At 38.1% G+C, this 19448-nt stretch overlaps 1 protein-coding gene across 6 annotated transcripts in view; it reads right to left on the reverse strand.

The window, feature by feature from the left end:
* PPP2R3A (protein phosphatase 2 regulatory subunit B''alpha) overlaps positions 1-19448 on the reverse strand; it is a 216327-nt gene that overhangs the window by 24561 nt on the left and 172318 nt on the right. For all 6 annotated transcript variants that reach the window (XM_065943234.1, XM_065943229.1, XM_065943232.1 and 3 more), the window contains 3 exons: positions 4412-4587; positions 3791-3909; positions 1242-1348 (listed from right to left, as the gene is read on the reverse strand). In XM_065943234.1, coding sequence (XP_065799306.1) covers positions 1242-1348; positions 3791-3909; positions 4412-4587 — 402 coding nt within the window. The remainder of the gene's footprint in view (positions 1-1241; positions 1349-3790; positions 3910-4411; positions 4588-19448) is intronic.

The following is a 19448-nucleotide window of genomic DNA, read 5'->3' on the forward strand; positions in this document are numbered from 1 at the left end:
CTCAGGGATCCCCAGATATTTATGCTGCCTCATTTATACCTCAATGATAATAAAATACAAGTATTTTGTTCACCATGCTATTCTCCCAAGCTTTGTTGTTACTGTTTTTAGATTTATTGAAGTTTGATACAAAAAACTGGACATACTTAGTGAATACATCTTGATGATTTTGGAATATGTGGATATCTGTCATATCATCACTACATTCAAGGTACTAAATATATCCATTACTTCCAGACACTTCCTTGTGTTCTTTTTTTTCGTTTGTAGGAACACTTAACATAAGATCTATCTTCTTAATATATTTTAAACTGCGCAGTACCACATGTCAACTATAGATACTATGTTTTACAGCAGGTCTCCAGAACTTATGTAATAGAAACTTTATAAAAAGTGTGGAAAAAGCTGGGAACCAAATAGTGAGTATGCTATCATATATGTAAGAGAAAAAAAGAAAGAAAAAAATGTATATGTGTATTTGCTTTTATACACATATACATATGTATAAAGAGAGAGTGTGAGAACGGGAGGGAACAGGATGGAGCATCCTTGGAAAAGCACATAAAGTGATAATAGTGGTTGCTTCTGGGGAGAACTGAGTAGCAGGAAACTTACTATTTATTCTTTAATTTTGAATATTAAATGACTATACTGCCTATTCAGAAAGTATTACATTAATAATAAGGATTAATGAGAGCCTTACAGAAACAGTGACTATAGGGGAACTGCTAAAGAAATCACTAGAAGATGAAAACAGCCAACAAATTATAGATACTGAAATGTTCTAAGCAGTAAAGTCTTGGACAATTTAATTTCTTACCATGGTCCCTTTGTAGAAGTTAACTTCTTATTCAGAGTTGAACGCACAAAACCATGTCTGATAAAGGTTTGTTTTGATGATCATAATGATCTTTATTATTTAAAAGAGCTTCACTTCTCCTGTGTTTATAGGGTTTACTAACATCCCTAACAAAGTAGTATGACTGCACAGTGATCTCCTTTTTCAGTGGAAGGTACAACTTCATTAAAGGAAATGGCACATGAGAAGACTTTTTATAAAATCAGTGAAGGGAAGAGAAGACTGCTGGGGGAATATTCACTCAACTAAAATTGGGTTAAAATCACTCATTTTTATGATATGGCAAAAATAGGAAAGGACTACTAGCTTGAGTTTTTTACAGGTGATCCTAATGTGGTTACCCTGTTAAAAAAGTTCACAAGACACAGGGAAACTTACTCACCCTTCCTGGAACTGTGCTTGGGCAGACTCCTCTGCTACAAGGGTCTCATACTCTTCAGCAGCAAACCTGTCCCAGTCGGAAGGCTCAGGACTGTCATTCTCAACATCCTGATTGGGAAGGGGATGGCCACAGGAAACAGAATCAAAAACAAAAATTGGAGATAGGTCATCACAAATGTTTTACATCCTGAAAAAACCTATGTGAAAAATGTTTCATTTGACCCCACGGACTATACAGTTCATGGAATTCTCCAGGAAAGAATACTGGAAGGGGTAGCCTTTCTCTTCTCTAGGGGATCTTCCCAACCCAGGGATTGAACCCAGGTCTCCCGCATTGTAGGCGGGTTCTTTACCAGCTAAGCCACCAGGGAAGTCCAAGAATACTGGAGTGGGTAGCCTATCCCTTCTCCAGCGGATCTTCCCAACCTAGGAGTCAAACTGAGGTTTCCTGCATTACTGGCTGATTCTTTACCAACTGAGCCATCAGGGAAGCCCTAAACATGTTAAGAGAGGTACTAAAGTCACACTCCTAAACTGATTTTCTACACCTTGAATCACAAAATTATTAAGCACTGTTCATCAGCTGGACTGTCTGGGTCTAGATTCTTCAGACTTGTAATCAGAGGCTTCTCTAGTCCCTCTCCTCTCACACTTGGCATCGCAGTGATCTGGAGTGACCTCTGGTTTGCATGTGCCCACCTGAAATGCGGTTTCCCTGGAGGCTCAGATGGTAATGAATCTGTCTGCAATGCAGGTGACCTGCGTTCAACCTCTGGGCTGGGAAAATCCTCTGGAGAAGAAAATGGCAACCTACGCCAGTATTTTTTCTTTTTTTTTTTTTTTTAATTGAAGGATAATTGCTTTACAGAATTTTGTTGTTTTCTGTCAAACCTCAACTTGAATCAGCCATATACTGCTCCACTATTCTCGCCTGGAGAATTCCATGGACAGAGGCTACAGTCCATGGGGTCATAAGAGTCAGACAGGACTGAGTGACTTAAACTTAACCTGAAATATACCATCCCTTCCTCTAGCGAATTTTTATTGCTTCCTTCACAGCCAGCTCGGATACCCTGCCATCTGAGTTACCTTCTTAAAAACAGCCCTTCTCCCCCTAGTCATTTCCTTCATTGTACTACGTATGCTTGGTTGCCAACTTTTGTTCTCCTGTCTTTGTCATCTCTATATACCCGTTCTTTTTATATACTGAGTTATCTCTATATAACCTCCAGTGTCTCTTCAACACAGTACCTGGAATTTACTAAGCACTTACTAATAGCATTCTTTGCAGATCAGAATGTTGATAATTACTACCTCTAAGAAAAAAGAGGAAAAATTTAAAGTAAATTTGTAATACAAATAAAAAAATGAAGGGGGAAAAAGGTATATATTTTCTTTTCCTTCTACAATACAGGCTGCATCTTAGATTATATGTTCTAGGTAAAATGATGTTTTTCCATAATGAAATTGGGTTAACATTGCTCTAGGATGTAAGGTTAGTTATGCTAGAACGTAAGTACCTTAATACTGACTACACAATGTGTTAATTACTATAATCCATTTGAAGAACTTCACCCCACCTTTTAAACATGTCTGAAATTGCTATGCATCTTAGATTTATAATTGCTTTTTCTTTAAAGGTATATAAAATAATGGGATATTTTAAACTCAATGAAATATAATACTGACTTTAGGCTAGTGATAATGTACCTTGACAGGCCCCAAGTTCTGGTGCAGAGTATTTGTTTTTAGAAGCTGGTCCTTGTATTCTTGGCTATTAATATTTAGGTCAAACAGTTATGCGACATATGAAAGACAAAGAAAAGACTGAGGAAGTTTCCTGTAGTGTACTCAACCAGTTCTTTTCCATCAATATAGTTTTTACTCTTTAAACAGGGGAATAGAAGGAGAAGTGGTGATATTCTGCTTTTTGTTTTTTTTTTTCTTGGACGGACATGGGTTTTCTGAGAGTCCACAGGTTTCTGCATATGGGGAAGGCAGCTCACAGCTCTTCAGCTGTAGAATGACTTCAAACTGATGTCATGTACAGTCATCATTACCGCTTGAAAAAGTGTTACATCTATCTGAAGGTTGTTTATCTTGGAGAGCATCTAGTTTTCATTACCATGCCATCCCGAAATTGAATGGTACAGTTAAATCAAGCCCAGTGTACTCTGTAACAGAGATGTATCTATTGATATAGGTTTTTTTTTAATGAATAATAAAATGAACACACATTTATTGATTTGAAAGTGAGAAAGACAATTATTTCAAAATTTTCTGTAACCAGTTTCTATGTATATGGAAGTACACAAAATACACAATTCATTCAATGAAAGGGAGATGCAGGTTATTACCTACACTTGAAGATTAGCTATGGGAAGAGATGGGCTCTAAGTCCTTTATTCTTTCTTTTCAGTATGTGATGAAATGTTTTAAATGTAAGCCTTTTTAAATACCAAAATTCCTGCAGACAGAGGCCACTTTTATCTGAAGCATACATCCCCTGATATTGCATCCCTCAAACAGAAGTTAAAACTATACTGGTACCTTCTGGACTGCAAAGGGATCTCTTTGTTCATGGTCTAAGTATTTCTCCAGATTAAAGAAAGTGTCATAAAAGATGTGAGCCATTCTGCATCTCTTCAGATCTCGTAGAGTTATTTTGCCTGTGTAAGAACAAATCTGGTAAATTTCAAAGGCTTTTTTCGAAGTGGAAAAAAAAAACCTTCTACTGAAGTTTAAAAGGATATATGCATATGCTTATTTGATTATAAAAATTTGATTTTTTTTGAGGTAAAGTTCACATAAAATTCACCATTTTAACCATTCTAATGGTTTTTCATACATTCACAATGTTGCATAAGCATCACCACTATCACATGCCCTAACATTTTCTTCACCTCCAAAGGACACTCTGTACCCATCAAACAGTCTCACTCCCCTCCCCTCTGCAATCCTCCCCAACTGGCTACCACTAATCTGCCTTCTGAATTTGCCATCAATTGTTAGTTCTATGCTAACGCTAAAGCAGAAACTTAAATACTTCTGTATTTGGAGAGCCTGTGTGGAAGACTCTGGGAAGTTAAATAATTTGGAACAATCCAGGATTACAACCCCCACTCTGTAATGGAGATGAACAATGCAACTTGGCTCTTTATTCAGTCTTACCATCACTGGCTGGCTTCACCAGGTCAAGCATCTGGCACAACAAATCATGGAATGGCAAGGGCTCAATGCCCATTGCTTCCATCCGTTCACACTGCTCCTCGTAGAAGTATTCCAGCTCGTACATGGAGAGCACTCCATCCCCATCCACATCCATACAGCGGAACCAGTACTCAATGCTAGGAGGTAAGGATACTCATTAGCAATGGCCTGTTAAACCTCTTTTATTCACTCAGATTTATTATTGTTTGTTTCTTTTAAAAGTTATATATGGGTATACTTTGGACTTAGACATAGTTTTACAAAATTTATTAGAAAAAATGGCAGTCATTTTTAAAATTTTCTCTTCCCCAGATCCAAGCATTTTCAACACCTGATTATTTTGGTTTTTTATCTTTACATTTCAGTTAAGATGTCTATATTGTTCCTTTCTTGTATTTCTGATTTAAAGACTGTGGTTTAATTTTGCACTATGAAAGATGAGGTTTCAGGTCTTTTGCTACTCATTCCACCTTACCCATATGCCCTTTATAACCTCTTAGCATAGATAAATTACTCAACATTCACAGTTTATAACTTTACATTTTCCTTTTATTGCTTTTGTTTAGTTTTGGGATACAGTACATGTTACTACCACTAATTCAAAGACTGCTAGTTTTCTACATCCATAATCAGTCCCATTGGGTATTCTATCAATTGCATTTCCTTGAAATCTTTTTCAGTTCCTCTGACCTATTCTAATCTGGACTGGTTGATCTCTAGGCCTGATTTATAGTTTCACCCTAGGGAATCCTTTCACCTTTCTCCTGTTTCTTATATCTCACATTTTCCTCATTCTTGGCTTGCTTCCTTGTTTGGTAAAACACATTCTTCAGTAGCTTCCTAAAAAAGGGAGCATAGCAGGTACATTTTTTGGATGTTAGATCATTGAAAATACCCTTATCTACCCCTTAATGTGGTTGGTATATATAGAATTATGGCATGATGGTTCTTTTCTTCAGGATTTTAAAGGCCCTGATTCACTGTCCTCCATTTATCCACTGTTGTTGAGAAGTCTAAAGCCACTGATCCTTTGCAACCTCTTTTTTTTTCCCCCCTTTGAAGCCTACAGAGGTTTCTGAGTTCCTGGTGTTTTAAAATAAAACTGATGAAGTGCCTTGGTCTGGATCTAATTCACTTTTGCTGGGCTCAGAGCCTCCTCAGTTTGGAAACTGGCATTCTTAAGTTCTTGGACATTTTTTTAAAATTGTTTTATTTCTTCTCTGCTTCTCTTTCCCATTATCCACTCTCTTTCTGGAATTCTTGTTATTCAAATCAGCATGGTCCAATATGGTGACCGCTAGCCATATGTGGATAACTCAATTTGAGATGTCTTTAAAAAAAATTTGTTTTCTGTTAATATTTATTTATTTGACTGTGCCAGATATTAGTTACCGCATGTGGGATCTAGTTCCCTGACCAGGGACTGAACCCGGTCCCCCTGCATTGGGAATGCAGAATCTTAGCCCCTGGACCACCAGAAATCCCTGGGATGTCTTTAAGTGCAAATACAGATTTCGAAGACTTTGTAAGAAAAAAATAGTAAAATATCTTATCAATACTTTTATACTGATTACATGTTGGAAAAATATTTTAGATATATGGTATTAAATAAGAGATGTAAGTAAGATTAATCCCATGTTTCTTTTTACTTTCTTACTGTGGTTAATTTTATTTAAAAAATTTAAACACATTTAAAGTAAAAATTGTATGTATTTAAGATATATAACAAAATAATGTGATATAGACAGTGAAACAATTACTACAGTAAAGCTGCTTAACATAGCATCTCCCCACAATATTACTATTTTGCAGGATAGTAGGGATCTAGAGGACCTGAAATCTACCCTAAGTGAATTTTCAGCATTTAAAACAATATTATACTAAATGTATAGTCATTATATTGTACATTAGATCTCTAGATTTGATTTATTCATCCTGTATAACTGCAACTTTGTACACTGGGTCAGCATCTCCTCTTTTCCCTCATACCCCCAGCCCCTGGTAACCACCATTCTACTTTCTGCTTCTATTAAGTCTGACTTTTTTTGATTCCCATATAAGAGATCATGTATGACTTTCTGTGCCTGACTTATTCCACTTAGTATAATATCCTCCAGGTTAATCCATGTTGCAAATGACAGGATTTCCTCCTTTTTGAAGGGTGAATAATATTCTATTGTGTGTGTATACATATACCACATTTTATTTAATTATTCTGTGAGAGACATTTAGCTTGATTTCATATAATGTTGTAGAACAAGGGAGTTCAGGTATCTCTTCAAGGGACTGATTTCAAAGTTCTGGTTCAAGACGGTCAAATAGGAGCTCACTTTCTCCCACGGATGCATCTATATAGCTACATATGGACCAGTTTCTTCTGAAAAAACCCTAAAAACTAGCTGAGTTACTTCTACATTATTGGGAAAATGAGAAAAACTCATATTTAGTGGATAGGAGATGCTGAGACACAATCTTGCTGTAAACGCCAGCACACTGACCCACAATTAGGAGGAAACTGGAAATCCAGAGCTTTTCCTCAAGGAGCAAAGAGTTTGAATCCCACGTTATGAACCCAACTTTTAAGACCTGCAACTGAGAGAAATACCCTCAAATCTAGCTTTTCCCCTTCCTTTTAAAAAACTGAAGTATAGTTGACATGTAATATTATATTAGCAGACTTCCCTGATGGCTCAGATGGCAAAGCGTCCGCCTACAATGTGCGAGACCCAGGTTCAATTCCTGGGTCAGGAAGATCTCCTGGAGAAGGAAATGGCAACCCACTCCAGTATTCTTGCCTGGAAAATCCCATGGATAGAGGAGCCTGGTAGGCTACAGTCTATGGGGTCGCAAAGAGTCGGACAGTTAGTTTCAAGTGTACAACATAGTGATTTGACATTTGTACACATTATGAATTGGTCACCACAATAAGTCTAGTAACCATCTGTTACCAAAGTTATTACTGTATTATTGACTATATTCTCTATGCTATACACTATATCCCTGTGCCTTATTTATTTTATACCTGGAAGTTTGTACCTCTTAATTCCCTTTGTCTATTTCACCCAACCACCCGCTTACCTCTGGTGACCTCTACTGTGTTCTCTCTATTGATGTTTCTGTTTAGTCTGTTTGATTTTTAAATTCCACATATAAATGAAATCATATAGTATTTGTCTTTCTCTGTCAGACCTATTTCACTTAGCATAATACCCTTAGAGTCCATTCCTGTTGTTTTACATGTCAAGCTTTCATTCTTTTTTTACGGCTAAGTAAAATTCCACTGTGTGTATGTGTGTATCACATCACCTTTATCCACTTATCTATTGATGAATACTTAGGTTACTTCCATATGTTGGGTATTGTGAATAATGCTGCAGTGAATGTTGGAGAGCATGTATCTTTTCAAAATAATATTTTTATTTTCTTGGGTAAATACCCAGAAGTGAAATTACTGGATCATATAGCAGTTCTATTTTTAATTTTTTGAGAAACGTCTACATTGTTCCATAGTGGTTGCACCAATTTACATTCTCATAACAGTGCATAAGGGTCCCCTTTTCTCCATATCCTTGCCAACACTTGTCATTTGTTTGTTTGTTTGATAACAGTCATTCTGAAAGGTGTGAGGATAGCTCACTGTGGTTTATATTTGCACTACACTGATGATTAGTGATGTTGAATACCACTTTATGCATCTGTTGGCCATCTCTATGTCTTTCTTGAAAAAGTGTTTGTTCAGGCTTTTTGCTGATTTTAAAATCAGGTTGGGATTTTTGATGCTGAGCTATGTAAGTTTTAAAAATATATACTTTAGATATTAACCCCTTATCAGCTATATCATCTACAAGTATTTCTTCCTATTCAGTAAACTGCCTTTATGTTTGTTGATGGTTTCCTTCGTTGTGCAAAACCTTTAAAATTGATGTACTCTTATTTTTGTTTTTCTTGCCCTTGCCTGAGGAGACAGATTCCAGAAAAAAAAAAAATACTGCTAAGTCTAATTTTAAAGAGTGTACAGCCTATGTTTTCTTCTAGGAGTTTTTTATGGTTTCAGATTTTGAGTTTATATTTTGCATACGGCATTGTAAGTGATCCAGTTTCATTCTTTTGCGTGAAGCTGTCAAGTTTCCCAATGTCATTTATTAAAGACACTATCTTTTACCTATTGTATATTCTTGGCTCCACTGTTGTACATTCAGTTCAGTTCAGTTGCTCATTGGTGTATGACTCTGCGACCCCATGGACGGCAGCACGCCAGGCTTCCCTGTCCATCACCAACTCCTGGAGCTTGCTTAAACTCATGTGCAGTGAGTCAGTGATGCCATCCAACCATCTCACCCTCTGTCATCCCTTCTCCTCCTGCCTTCAACCTTTCCCAGCATCAGGATCTTTTCCAATGAGTCAGTTCTTTGTATCAGGTGGCCAAAGTACTGGAGTTTCAGCTTCAGCATCAGTTCTTCCAATGAATATTCAGGACTGATTTTCTTTAGGATCGGCTGGCTGGATCTCCTTGCAGTCTGAGGGACTCTCAAGCATCTTCTCCAGTGTCACAGAAGTGTCAATTCTTTGGCACTCAGCATTCTTTACAGTCCAACTCTCACATACATACATGACTACTGAAAAAACCATAGCTTTGACTGTATGGACCTTTGTTGGCAAAGTAATGTCTTTGCTTTTTAATATGCTGTCTAGGTTGGTCATAGCTTTTCTTCCAAGGAGCAAGCATCTGTTAATTTCATGGCTGCAGTCACCATCTGCAGTGATTTTGGAGCCCCCCAAAATAAAGTCTGTCACTGTTTCCATTGTTTCCCCATCTATTTGCAATGAAAGGATGGGACTAGATGTCATGATCTTAGTTTTCTGAATGGTGAGTTTTAAGCCAACTTTTTCACTCTCCTCTTTCACTTTCATCAAGAGGCTCTTTAGTTCTTCTTCACTTACTGCCATAACGGTGGTGTAATTTGCCTATCTGAGGTTATTGATGTTTCTCCCAGCAATCTTGATGCCATCTTGTGCTTCATCCAGCCCACCATTTCGCATGATGTACTCTGCATATAAGTTAAATAAGCAGGGTAACAATATACAGCCATGATGTACTCCTTTCCCGATTTGGAACCAGTCTGTTGTTCCATGTTCAGTTCTAACTATTGCTTCTTAACCTGCATACAGATTTCTCAGGAGGCAGGTAAGGGTGTCTGGTATTCGCATCTCTTGAAGGATTTTCCACAGTCTGTTGTGATACACAATCAAAGGCTTTGGTGTAGTTAATAAAGCAGAAGTAGATGTTTTACTGGAACTCTTGTGCTTTTTCGATGATTCAATGGATGTTGGCAATTTGATCTCTGGTTCCTCTGCCTTTTCTAAATCCTGCTTGAACATCTGGAAGTTCACAGTTCATGTACTGTTGAAGCCTGGCTTGGAAAATTTTGAGCATTCCTTTGCTAGTGTGTGAAATGAGTGCAGTTGGGCTTGAATATTGTGTTTTTGTGCTTGAAAATGTGTTTGAATATTCATTGCCACTGCCTTTCTTTTGGATTGGAATGGAAACTGACCTTTTCCATTCCCGTGGCCACTTCTGAGTTTTCCAAATTTTCTGGCATATTGAATGCAGCACTTTCACATCATCACCTTTAGGATTTGAAATAGCTCAGCTGGAATTCCATTACCTCCACTAGCTTTGTTCATAATGATGCTTTCTAAGAGCTACTTGACTTCACATTCCAGGATGTCTGGCTCTAGGTGAGTGATCACACCATCATGATTATCTGGGTCATGAAGATGTTTTTTGTATAGTTTTTCTGTGTATCCTTGCTACCTCTTCTTAATATCTTCTGCTTCTGTTAGGTCCATACTGTTTCTGTCTTTTATTGTGCCTATCTTTGCATGAAATGTTTCCTTGGTATCTCTAATTTTCTTGAAAAGCTCTTTAGTCTTCCCATTCTATTATTTTCCTCTATATCTTTGCACTGATCACTGAAGAAGGCTTTCTTATCTCTCCTTGCTATTCATGAAACTCTGCATTCAAATGGGTATATCTTTCCTTTTCTCCTTTGCCTTTACCTTCTTTTCTCAGTTATTTGTAAGGCCTCCTCAGACAACCATTTTGCCTTTTTGCATTGCTTTTTCTTGGGGATGGTCTTGATCACTGCCTCCTGTACTGTGTCACAAACCTCCATCCATAGTTCTTCAGGCACTCTGTCTATCAGATTTAATCCCTTGAATCTATTTGTCACTTCCACTGTATAATTGTAAGGATTTGATTTAGCACATACCTGAATGGTCTAGTGGTTTTCCCTATTTTCTTCAATTCACATCTGAATTTGGCAATAAGGAGTTCATGATCTGAGCCACAGTCAGTTCCCAGTCTTTTTTTTGCTGACTGTATAGAGATTTCTCCATCTTTGGCTGCAAAGAATATAATCAAACTGATTTTGGTATTGACCATCTGTGTAGAGTCTCCTCTTGTGTTGCTGGAAGACGGTGTTTGCTATGACCAGTGCATTCTCTTGGCAAAACTCTGTTAGCCTTTGCCCTGCTTCTTTTTGAACTCCAAGGCCAAATTTGCCTGTTACTCCAGGTATGTCTTGAGTTCCTACCTTTGCATTCCAGGCCCCTGTAATGAAAAGGGCATCTTTTTTGGGTGTTAGTTCTAGAAGGTCTTGTAGGTCTTCATAGAACCATTCAACTTCAGCTCCTTAAGCATTACTGGTCGGGGCATAGACTTGAATTACTGTGATGTTGAATGGTTTGCCTTGGAAACAAACAGATCATTTTGTCATTTTTGAGACTGCACCCAAGAACTGCCTTTACGACTCTTCTGTTGACTATGAGGGCTACTCCATTTCTTCTAAGTGATTCTTGCCCACAGTAGTAGATATAATGGTCATCTGAGTTAAATGCGCCCATTCCTGTGAATGGTTGTACATTAATTGACCATATAAGAGGGGCTTTATTTCTGGGCTCTCTATTCTCCATTGCTCTATGTGTCTCTTTTTGTGCCACAACCATACTGTTTTGATTCCTATAGCTTTGTAGCACAGTTTGAAATCAGGGTGTATGACACCTCTGGCTTTGTTCCTCTTTTAAATTGCTTTGGTTTTCACAGTGTTTCATGTTCTAGAATACACTTTAGGGTGCTTTGTTTCAATTCTGCAAAAATGCTGTTGTTACTTTGATAAGAGATTTCATTGAATCTGTAGATTGCTTTGGGTAGTATGGACATTTTAACAACATTAGTTCTTTCATCAATGTTTAATGGTTTTCAAAGTATAGGTCTTTCACTTTCTTGGCAAATTTTATTTATTCTTTTGGCTGCAATTGTAAATAGGATTGTCTTAATTTCTATTTCTCACAGTTCATTATTGGTGTATAGAAATGCAGCTGATTTCTATATATTGATTTTGTATCCTGAAGTTTTACTGAATTCATATATTAGTTTCAATAGTTTTTTATTTTTTTTGGTCGAGTTTTTAGGGTTTTCTATATATATTATCATGTCATCTGCAAATAGGGACAGTTTTACTGCTTCCTTTCCAATGTGGATGCCTTTTATTTCTTTTTCTTGTGTGACTGTTGTTGCTAGGACTTCTATACTATTTTGAATAAAAGTGTCAATAGTGGACACTTTTCCTTCTTCCTGATCTTAAAGGAAAAGCATTTGGCTTTTCATTGTTAAGTATTTTCTGAGCTACTGGTTTGTCATACACAGCTCTTATTATGTGGATACATGTTTCCTCTATACCCACTTTATTGAGAGTTTTTATAAAAAATGGATATTGAATTTTGTCAAACACCTTTTCTGCATTGATTCAAATCATCATGTGGTTTTTATTCTTTACTTTGTTAATGTAATATATCATGTTGATTTATTTGTGTATATAGAACTATCCTTGCATCTGCAGAATACACTTGATAATGGTGTATGGTTCTTTTACTATACTGTTGATATCTGTCTAATATTTTGTTTAGACTTTTTGCATTTATGTTCATCCGGGATGCTGGCCTGTAATTTTTTTTGTAGTGTCTTTATCTGGTTTTGATATCAGTATAATGCTGGCTTCAGAGAATGAATTTAGAATAGCTCCTTCCTCTTCAATTTTTTGGAATAGTTTGAGAAGGATAGGTATTAGCTCTTCCTTAAGTTTGTTGAATTTACCTGTTGTCTGGTCCTGGGCTTGTTTGTTGGGAGGTTTTTTAAAATTTCTAATTCAGTTTCATTACTAGGCATCTGTCTGTTCAAATTTTCTATTTTTCTTGATTCACTTTTGGAAGGTTGCATGTTTCTGGGAACTTACCCATTTCTTCTAGGCTGTTCATTTTGTTGGCAAATAATTGTTTATAGTAATCTTTATATTTCTGTTGTGTCAATTGTAACTTCTTTGCTTTCAGGTCTGTTTTGCCTGATATTAATATTGCTACTACAGGCTTATTTTCATTTGCATTTGCATGAAATATTTTTTTCTATCCCTTCACTTTCATTCTGTGTATGTCTTTAGATCTGAAGCCTGGGTATGCAGCATATAAATGGTTCTTGTTGTTTTAATCCATTCAGCCACCTTTCTCTTTTGATTGGAACATTTAGTCCATTTACATTTAAAGTAGTTATTGATAGATATGTACTTATTGCCATTTTGTTAATTGTTTTGTAGTTCCTCTGTTCATTTCTTCTTTTCTTGTCCTCTTTGTGATTTGATGACTTTCTTTAGTGTGTTGTTTGTATTCCTTTCTCTTTGTTTTTTTGTGTGTATATCATAGGTTTTAGGTTTGTGGTTACCATGAGGTTCATAAACAACAACCTATGTAAACAGCAGTCTATTTAAATGGATGGTCATTTAAGTCGGAGCACGTTCTAAAAGCACTACTTGCCCCCCACCCCGGTATTTTATGTTTTTGACATATTTTGCATCTTTCTGTGTATCATCTATTTGTTTCATATATAGGTGATTTTACTACTTTTGTCTTTTAACCTTCATATTAGCTTTGTAGGTGACTGACCTTTAGTACATGTTTGCCCTTACCAGTGATGTTTTTTCTCTCATGATTTTCATGCTTCTAGTTATGGCCTTGTCTTTTCGGTTTAAAGAAGTCCCTTTACCAGTTCTTATAAGGCTCAGTTAGTGATGATGAACATTATTAGCTTTTATTTCTCTGTGAAACCCATTATCTCTACTTCAATTCTGAATGATAGTCTTGCCAGGTAGAGTATTCTTTGTTGTAATTTTTTTCTTTTAGCACTTTGAATACCATGTTAGTCTCTTCTGGCCTGTAAAGTTTCTGCTGACAAGTCAGCTGATAGTCTTATGTGGGTGTCCTTGTTGCCTTAAAGATTTCTTCTTGGTCTTCAACGTTTGAGGTTTTAATTATAATGTATCTTGGTATGGGTCTCTTGGGTTCATCTTATTTGGGACTCTGTGCATCCTAGACTTGGATGTCTGTTTTGCTAGTCAGGTTAGGGAAGTTTTCAGTCATTTCTCTTCAAATATGTTTTGAAGAAAAATTTCTGTCTGTGACCCCTGTGAATGTTAATACACTTAATGTTGTCTCACAACTTGATGTTGTCTCCCTTACCAGAGATCAAACCTGTGCCCCCTGTAGTGGAAGCATGGAGTTTGAACCACTGGACTGCCATGGAAGTTCCAAGCTATCTTCATTTTAAAAATTATTATTATTTTTTTGCTGTTTTGATTGGGTAATATCCACTACCCTGTTTCAGATTGTTGATCTATTCTTCTGCATCTTCTAGTCTGCTGTTGATTCCCTCTGGTGTATTTTTCATTTCTGTTAATCTATTTTCCAGTTCTGATTGGTTCTTTTCTATATCTTCTATCTCATTGTTGCAGTTCTCACCAAGTTCATCCATTCTCCAGAGTTCAGTGAACAACTTTAAGACTATTAATTTGAACTTTTTATTTGGTTAATTGCTTATCTCCATTTTGTTTATTTTTTCCCTTGGTTTTGTCTTCTTTTCTCATTTCTTGGCTATTCCTGTGTCTCCTCATTTTGCCTCTCTGTATTTGTTTCTACATATTACAGCTACACCTCTCATTCTTGAAGGACTGGCCCTATGTAAGTATCTGTGGACCCAGTGGCACCATCACCCCAGGCACCAGAGTGAGATCCTCCTGTCACCCCTGTATGTGCTGTGTATGCCTTCTTGTTGTGGTTGGGCTGCAAGTGCTGTGCGTGCACTGGTAGATGGGGCTGGTCCCTGACCTGGCTAGCTGAGTGGCTTGGCTACAACTGCTGTTGACACCCTCGCAGGTAGGGTGAGTCCCCAGCCTGGCTGTCCGTGAAGCCTGGCTGTGACTGCTGTGTGTGCATTAGTGTGCAAGGCTTGTCCCCTCTAGCAGGAGCCATTTCTGAGGGGCGCTGGTGCCAGTTGGGACTACTAGTCAGGTAGGGCAGGGTGGGTGCTATTTTGGAGGCCCTGGTTGAGGCTGGTGGGTTGGGCAGTGTGAGTTCTCAGAGGAATGCTGGGGATGGGTCCAAGGTGTTAGGTAGGTTGATGGAGAGCGACAGAAATGGTACCTGGCAGAACAGGAGAGTAAAAACAAAAAGGATGCCCAACAGCACTTCTATCACTGGAGAAAGATCCCCCAGAAACCTGCCTTTTATGGCACATGCCCTAAAATAAGTCTCCCTCTTGTATGATCCAGGTGCTTTTCAAGCTGCTGTCTCTGTGCAGGGACTCAGAGTAAGTGAGCTTGTGTGAGCTTTTCAAGAGCAGAGCTTTATTTTCCCACCGTCCTTAGGCTCTCCTGGACATAAGCCCAGCTGATTTTCAAAGTCAGACATTGTGGGGATTCATCGACTCATCTTCCCTGAGTAGGCCTATGGGCCGTGAAGCCCGACATAGGGCTTGAGCCTCTTGCTCCTCAAGGGGGGACCTCCTCGGTTATCATACGCCTCCTGCTTGTGGCATTGCCTCAGGGGCATGGGTTCTGATGGAATCCATCTCTGCCTCTCCTGTCTGTCTTGATGTGGCCTTTTATTTATATCTAGAGTTGTAGAAAACTTGTTCTGCTAGTTTTCAGGTTGTTCTCAAAGACAGCTGTTCCATATAAAGTAGTTTTAGTGTGTCTGTGGGAGGAGATGAACTTAGTTTTTCTTTTTCTGCCATCTTGACCTGGACTCTCCCTGAAACATTTAGCTTTGAAAACCAACAAGGCTAGAGTCCATGAGTCCTACAAGGCTATACTGAAGTGATAAAAGGCTCTTAAAGGGCTTGTATGCTTGGTCTCACCTGCATTACAGCCCAGTTTAGAAGCAGCCACTATAAGGTGCCAGGTTTTCTGTTAAGGAGGCAAATTTCTTTATCTTTATGCCTTGGCCTAAGGGACAAGCATCTAATTTAATGCACATCTAGGGGCCTCCTGGCTACGTTGAAAGGACAGACACTAGCAGGCACCATCTTTACACTCTCTCTGTGGCTCACTCCAGCCAGAGGGCACCAATTTCCCACTCTCCCACTGCTTTACAGAACACCAGTATCTCACCAGTGTCCTGGCTTTTATGTCAGGTGCTCCAGCTTTTATTGCGCCACCTGGGGGAATGCCACTTGATTGCCTGACTCAGGAAGCCAGCATGGCCTATGGGACCATAACAATTTGAGACAGTTCTTAGCAGGCTACCATATCCAGGGGACAGCACAGACAGCAGACCAGAAAACACTCCTAGTCTTTCAGTTAGAAGCCTATTTGCTTAACCAGGAACTTGGGCCCGAGGGGCAGGCTTCTGATTTGGCACACATCCAGGTCAATAGAAGAGCTCTCAGGGAATGAGGACTGATGGATGCAATCTCTGAGCGCCCCCTCTGCCATACTCTAGTTGGTTGTATCTTTCAGAAAAGAGCTTATAAACTTGTCTGACACCTTGGTTACTGTGGCTGCCTCCAGGGACATCTCTGGATTGTCTGGCTCTGGTGGCCAACAGGGCTTATACTCATGGGTTCCACAGGACTGTAACCAAAGGAGAAAGAATTTTTAAAGAGTTACCACTCCCAGGGCAAAGCAAGAGGCAACACACCCAGGAGCCCAGTCTATTAAAGAAGCCTATTAGCCTACCATCACAGCTGCAGTCAGAGGGATAGAAATTCTTAATTAAACACAGATCTAAGGGTAATCCTTTCCAGAGTCCTCAAAGGGTGGGTGTTTCTTCATACTGTCTTTCTGCTGTACTCCAGAGCCCCAGGATCTCCTGGAGAGGAATTTTTATGTATGTCTGGTGCTCTGGGTTTTATATCTGGAGCCCTGGTTTTACCGGTTGCCACCCAGGAGACACCTGATCACCTGGTTCTGGTGGCAAGGGGGCTTGCATTCCTAGGTACCATGAGACTATAACAGCTGGAGAGACAGTTCATTGTAAGCTACCAAACCAGAGCACTACGCAAACAGCAGAGTGAAATAGAAACCCACCAGTCTTTCTGTGAAAAACGTGTACTTATGTGTGCTGGAGCACTGGCTTTAGCCACAGGCCTTGGGTTTGGCTCACATTTAGGGCCCTATGGAGGTGCTTTTAGGGAACACAAGGTGATGGATGCCATCCTTTCACTTTGTCTTGCTTCAGCCTACCAGTACCTCCCAGAAAGGAGGTTAGATAGTTATTTAGCACCCCTGATTTTTTTGACTGTTGCCCAGGGATATCTCCCAATTACTTAGTTCTGATGGCAAGTGGGACTTATACTTGTGGCACCATAAGACTTTATACATTTGCATAATTTAAGAGCTGCTGATGAGAGTCTCCCACTTCCCTGGTCTCAGACAGTAAAGCGTCTGCCTGCAGTGCGGGAGACCTGGGTTTGATCCCTGGGTTGGGAATATCCCTTGGAGAAGGACATGGCAACCCACTCCAGTACTCTTGTCTGGAAAATTCCATGGCTAGATTTTAACCAGTCTGAATCTAGCTGCTGCCTGAGATCCTTCCTTTGGGACACTGACAAGTCTTCACATACTCTTAACTACTGGGAACCATCAAACTTAAAATATGATGCTTGGATGAGTACAGAGGTTTGAAAGACAATCAAGAGCTAGTTGTTCATCAATCAAGAGCTAATTGTTCAAGACATAATGTTCATGTCCTATGTGAAGCCACTTCAAGATTGGGAGAGGGATTTGTTTTATCTAATGCATAGAAACTGACACAGGGAGTCAAGCACAATGAAGAAAGAGAGAAAGATGTTCCAAACTAAAGAACAGTGGAAAAAAATCTCAGAAAAAAATCCTTAATGAAATTGAGATAACTGATTAACCTGATGAAGAGTTCAAAATAAAGGTCATAAAAATCCTCACCAAACTCAGAAGAAGAAAGAATGAATACAGTGAGAACTTCAACAAAGACAAAAAATATATGAAAAAGTGCTAAACAGAAGTTACAGAGTTGAAGAATACAATAATGGAATGAAATACACTCGGGGAGTCCAACAGTAGACTAGATGAAGCAGAAAGGATCAGTGAACTCAAAGACATGGCAGTGGAATTCATATAGTCAGGAGCAAAAGTCACAAAGAATGAAGGAACATGAAGACTGCTTAATGACTTATGGAACAGTATCAAACAGACCAATATTTGCATTACAGGGGTCTGAAAAGGAGAAGAGAGAGAGAAAGAGGCAGAAACAGAAAACTTAATTGAAACAATGGCTGAAAACATTCCTAACATGGTGAAAGAAACAGACATCTGGATCTAGGGAGTCCAAAGAATCCCAAAACAGAGAGACCCAAAGAGGTCCACAGGAACACATATTAAAGTGTAAAAAGCTAAAGACAAGAAAAGAATCTTAAAAGCAGCAAGAGAAAAAACCCCCACAAAACTAGCTGCATACAAGGAAACCCCTATAAGATGATGAGTTGATTTTTCAGCAGAAATTGTAGACCACAAGGGAGCAGCATGGTATATTTAAAGTGTAGAAAGAAAACTTCTAGCCCAGAGTACTCTACTAGGCATTGTTTTCATCAAGAACTGAAGAAGAGATAAAGAGTTTTCCAGACAAGCAAAGCTAACAGAGTTTGTTACCACTAAACTGGCCTTATAAGAAATAAAAGTACTTTTTTAAAACTGAAAAAATGGGGCTAATTAATAACAAGAAAACACATGAAAGTATATATCTCACAGGTAATGACAAATACACAGTAAAGATGGTGAATTATTTATAAAATATGAAAGTTAAAATATAAAAGTAGTAAAAATCACTATTATTAATACATATATAAGAGATGTAAAATGTGACAATAAAAAATGACAGGAGAGAGCAAGAATGTAGAGCTCTAGAATGCATTCAAACTTAAGTTAAAATAGAGTGTTCTTAATATAATTTTTTATGTAAGCCCCATGGTAACCAAAAACAATAACCTATAAGAGATACACAAAAGATAAAGAAATCTAAGCATACCATGAAAGTCATCACACTATAAAGAGAACATAAGAAGAAAGAAACAGAGAACTACAACAACAATCAGAAAACAGTTAACAAAATGGCAGTAAATACATAACTATCAATAATTACTTTAAATGTAAATGGACTAAATTCTTCAATCAAAGGACACAAACTGGCTAACTGGATAAGAAAACAAGACCTAGCTATATGCTGCATACAAAAATTCACTCACTGTAAAGACATGCGCAGACTGAAAGTGAAGGGATGGAAAATGATTTCACTCAAATAGAAACAAAAAGAAAGCTGGGTTAGCAATACTTGTGTCAGACAAAAGACTTTATAATAAAGACTGTAATAAGAGGGAAAGAACGGCATTACAGAATGATATAGAAATCAACATGAGGACATATCATTTGTAAATATTTATGCACCTCAATATATAAAACAAATATTACCAGACTTAAATGGACAAATAGGCAGCAATACAATAATAGTTGGCAATACAATAATAGTAAGATACTTAACTACCACAATTTCATCAATGAATACATCATTCAGATAGAAAATCAGTGAGGAAACATATCTTAAATGACATGTTAAGTCAGATGAGCTTAATTGATACATACAA

This window comes from Muntiacus reevesi, chromosome 8 (genome assembly GCF_963930625.1).
Source record: "Muntiacus reevesi chromosome 8, mMunRee1.1, whole genome shotgun sequence".
Lineage (NCBI taxonomy): Eukaryota > Metazoa > Chordata > Mammalia > Artiodactyla > Cervidae > Muntiacus > Muntiacus reevesi.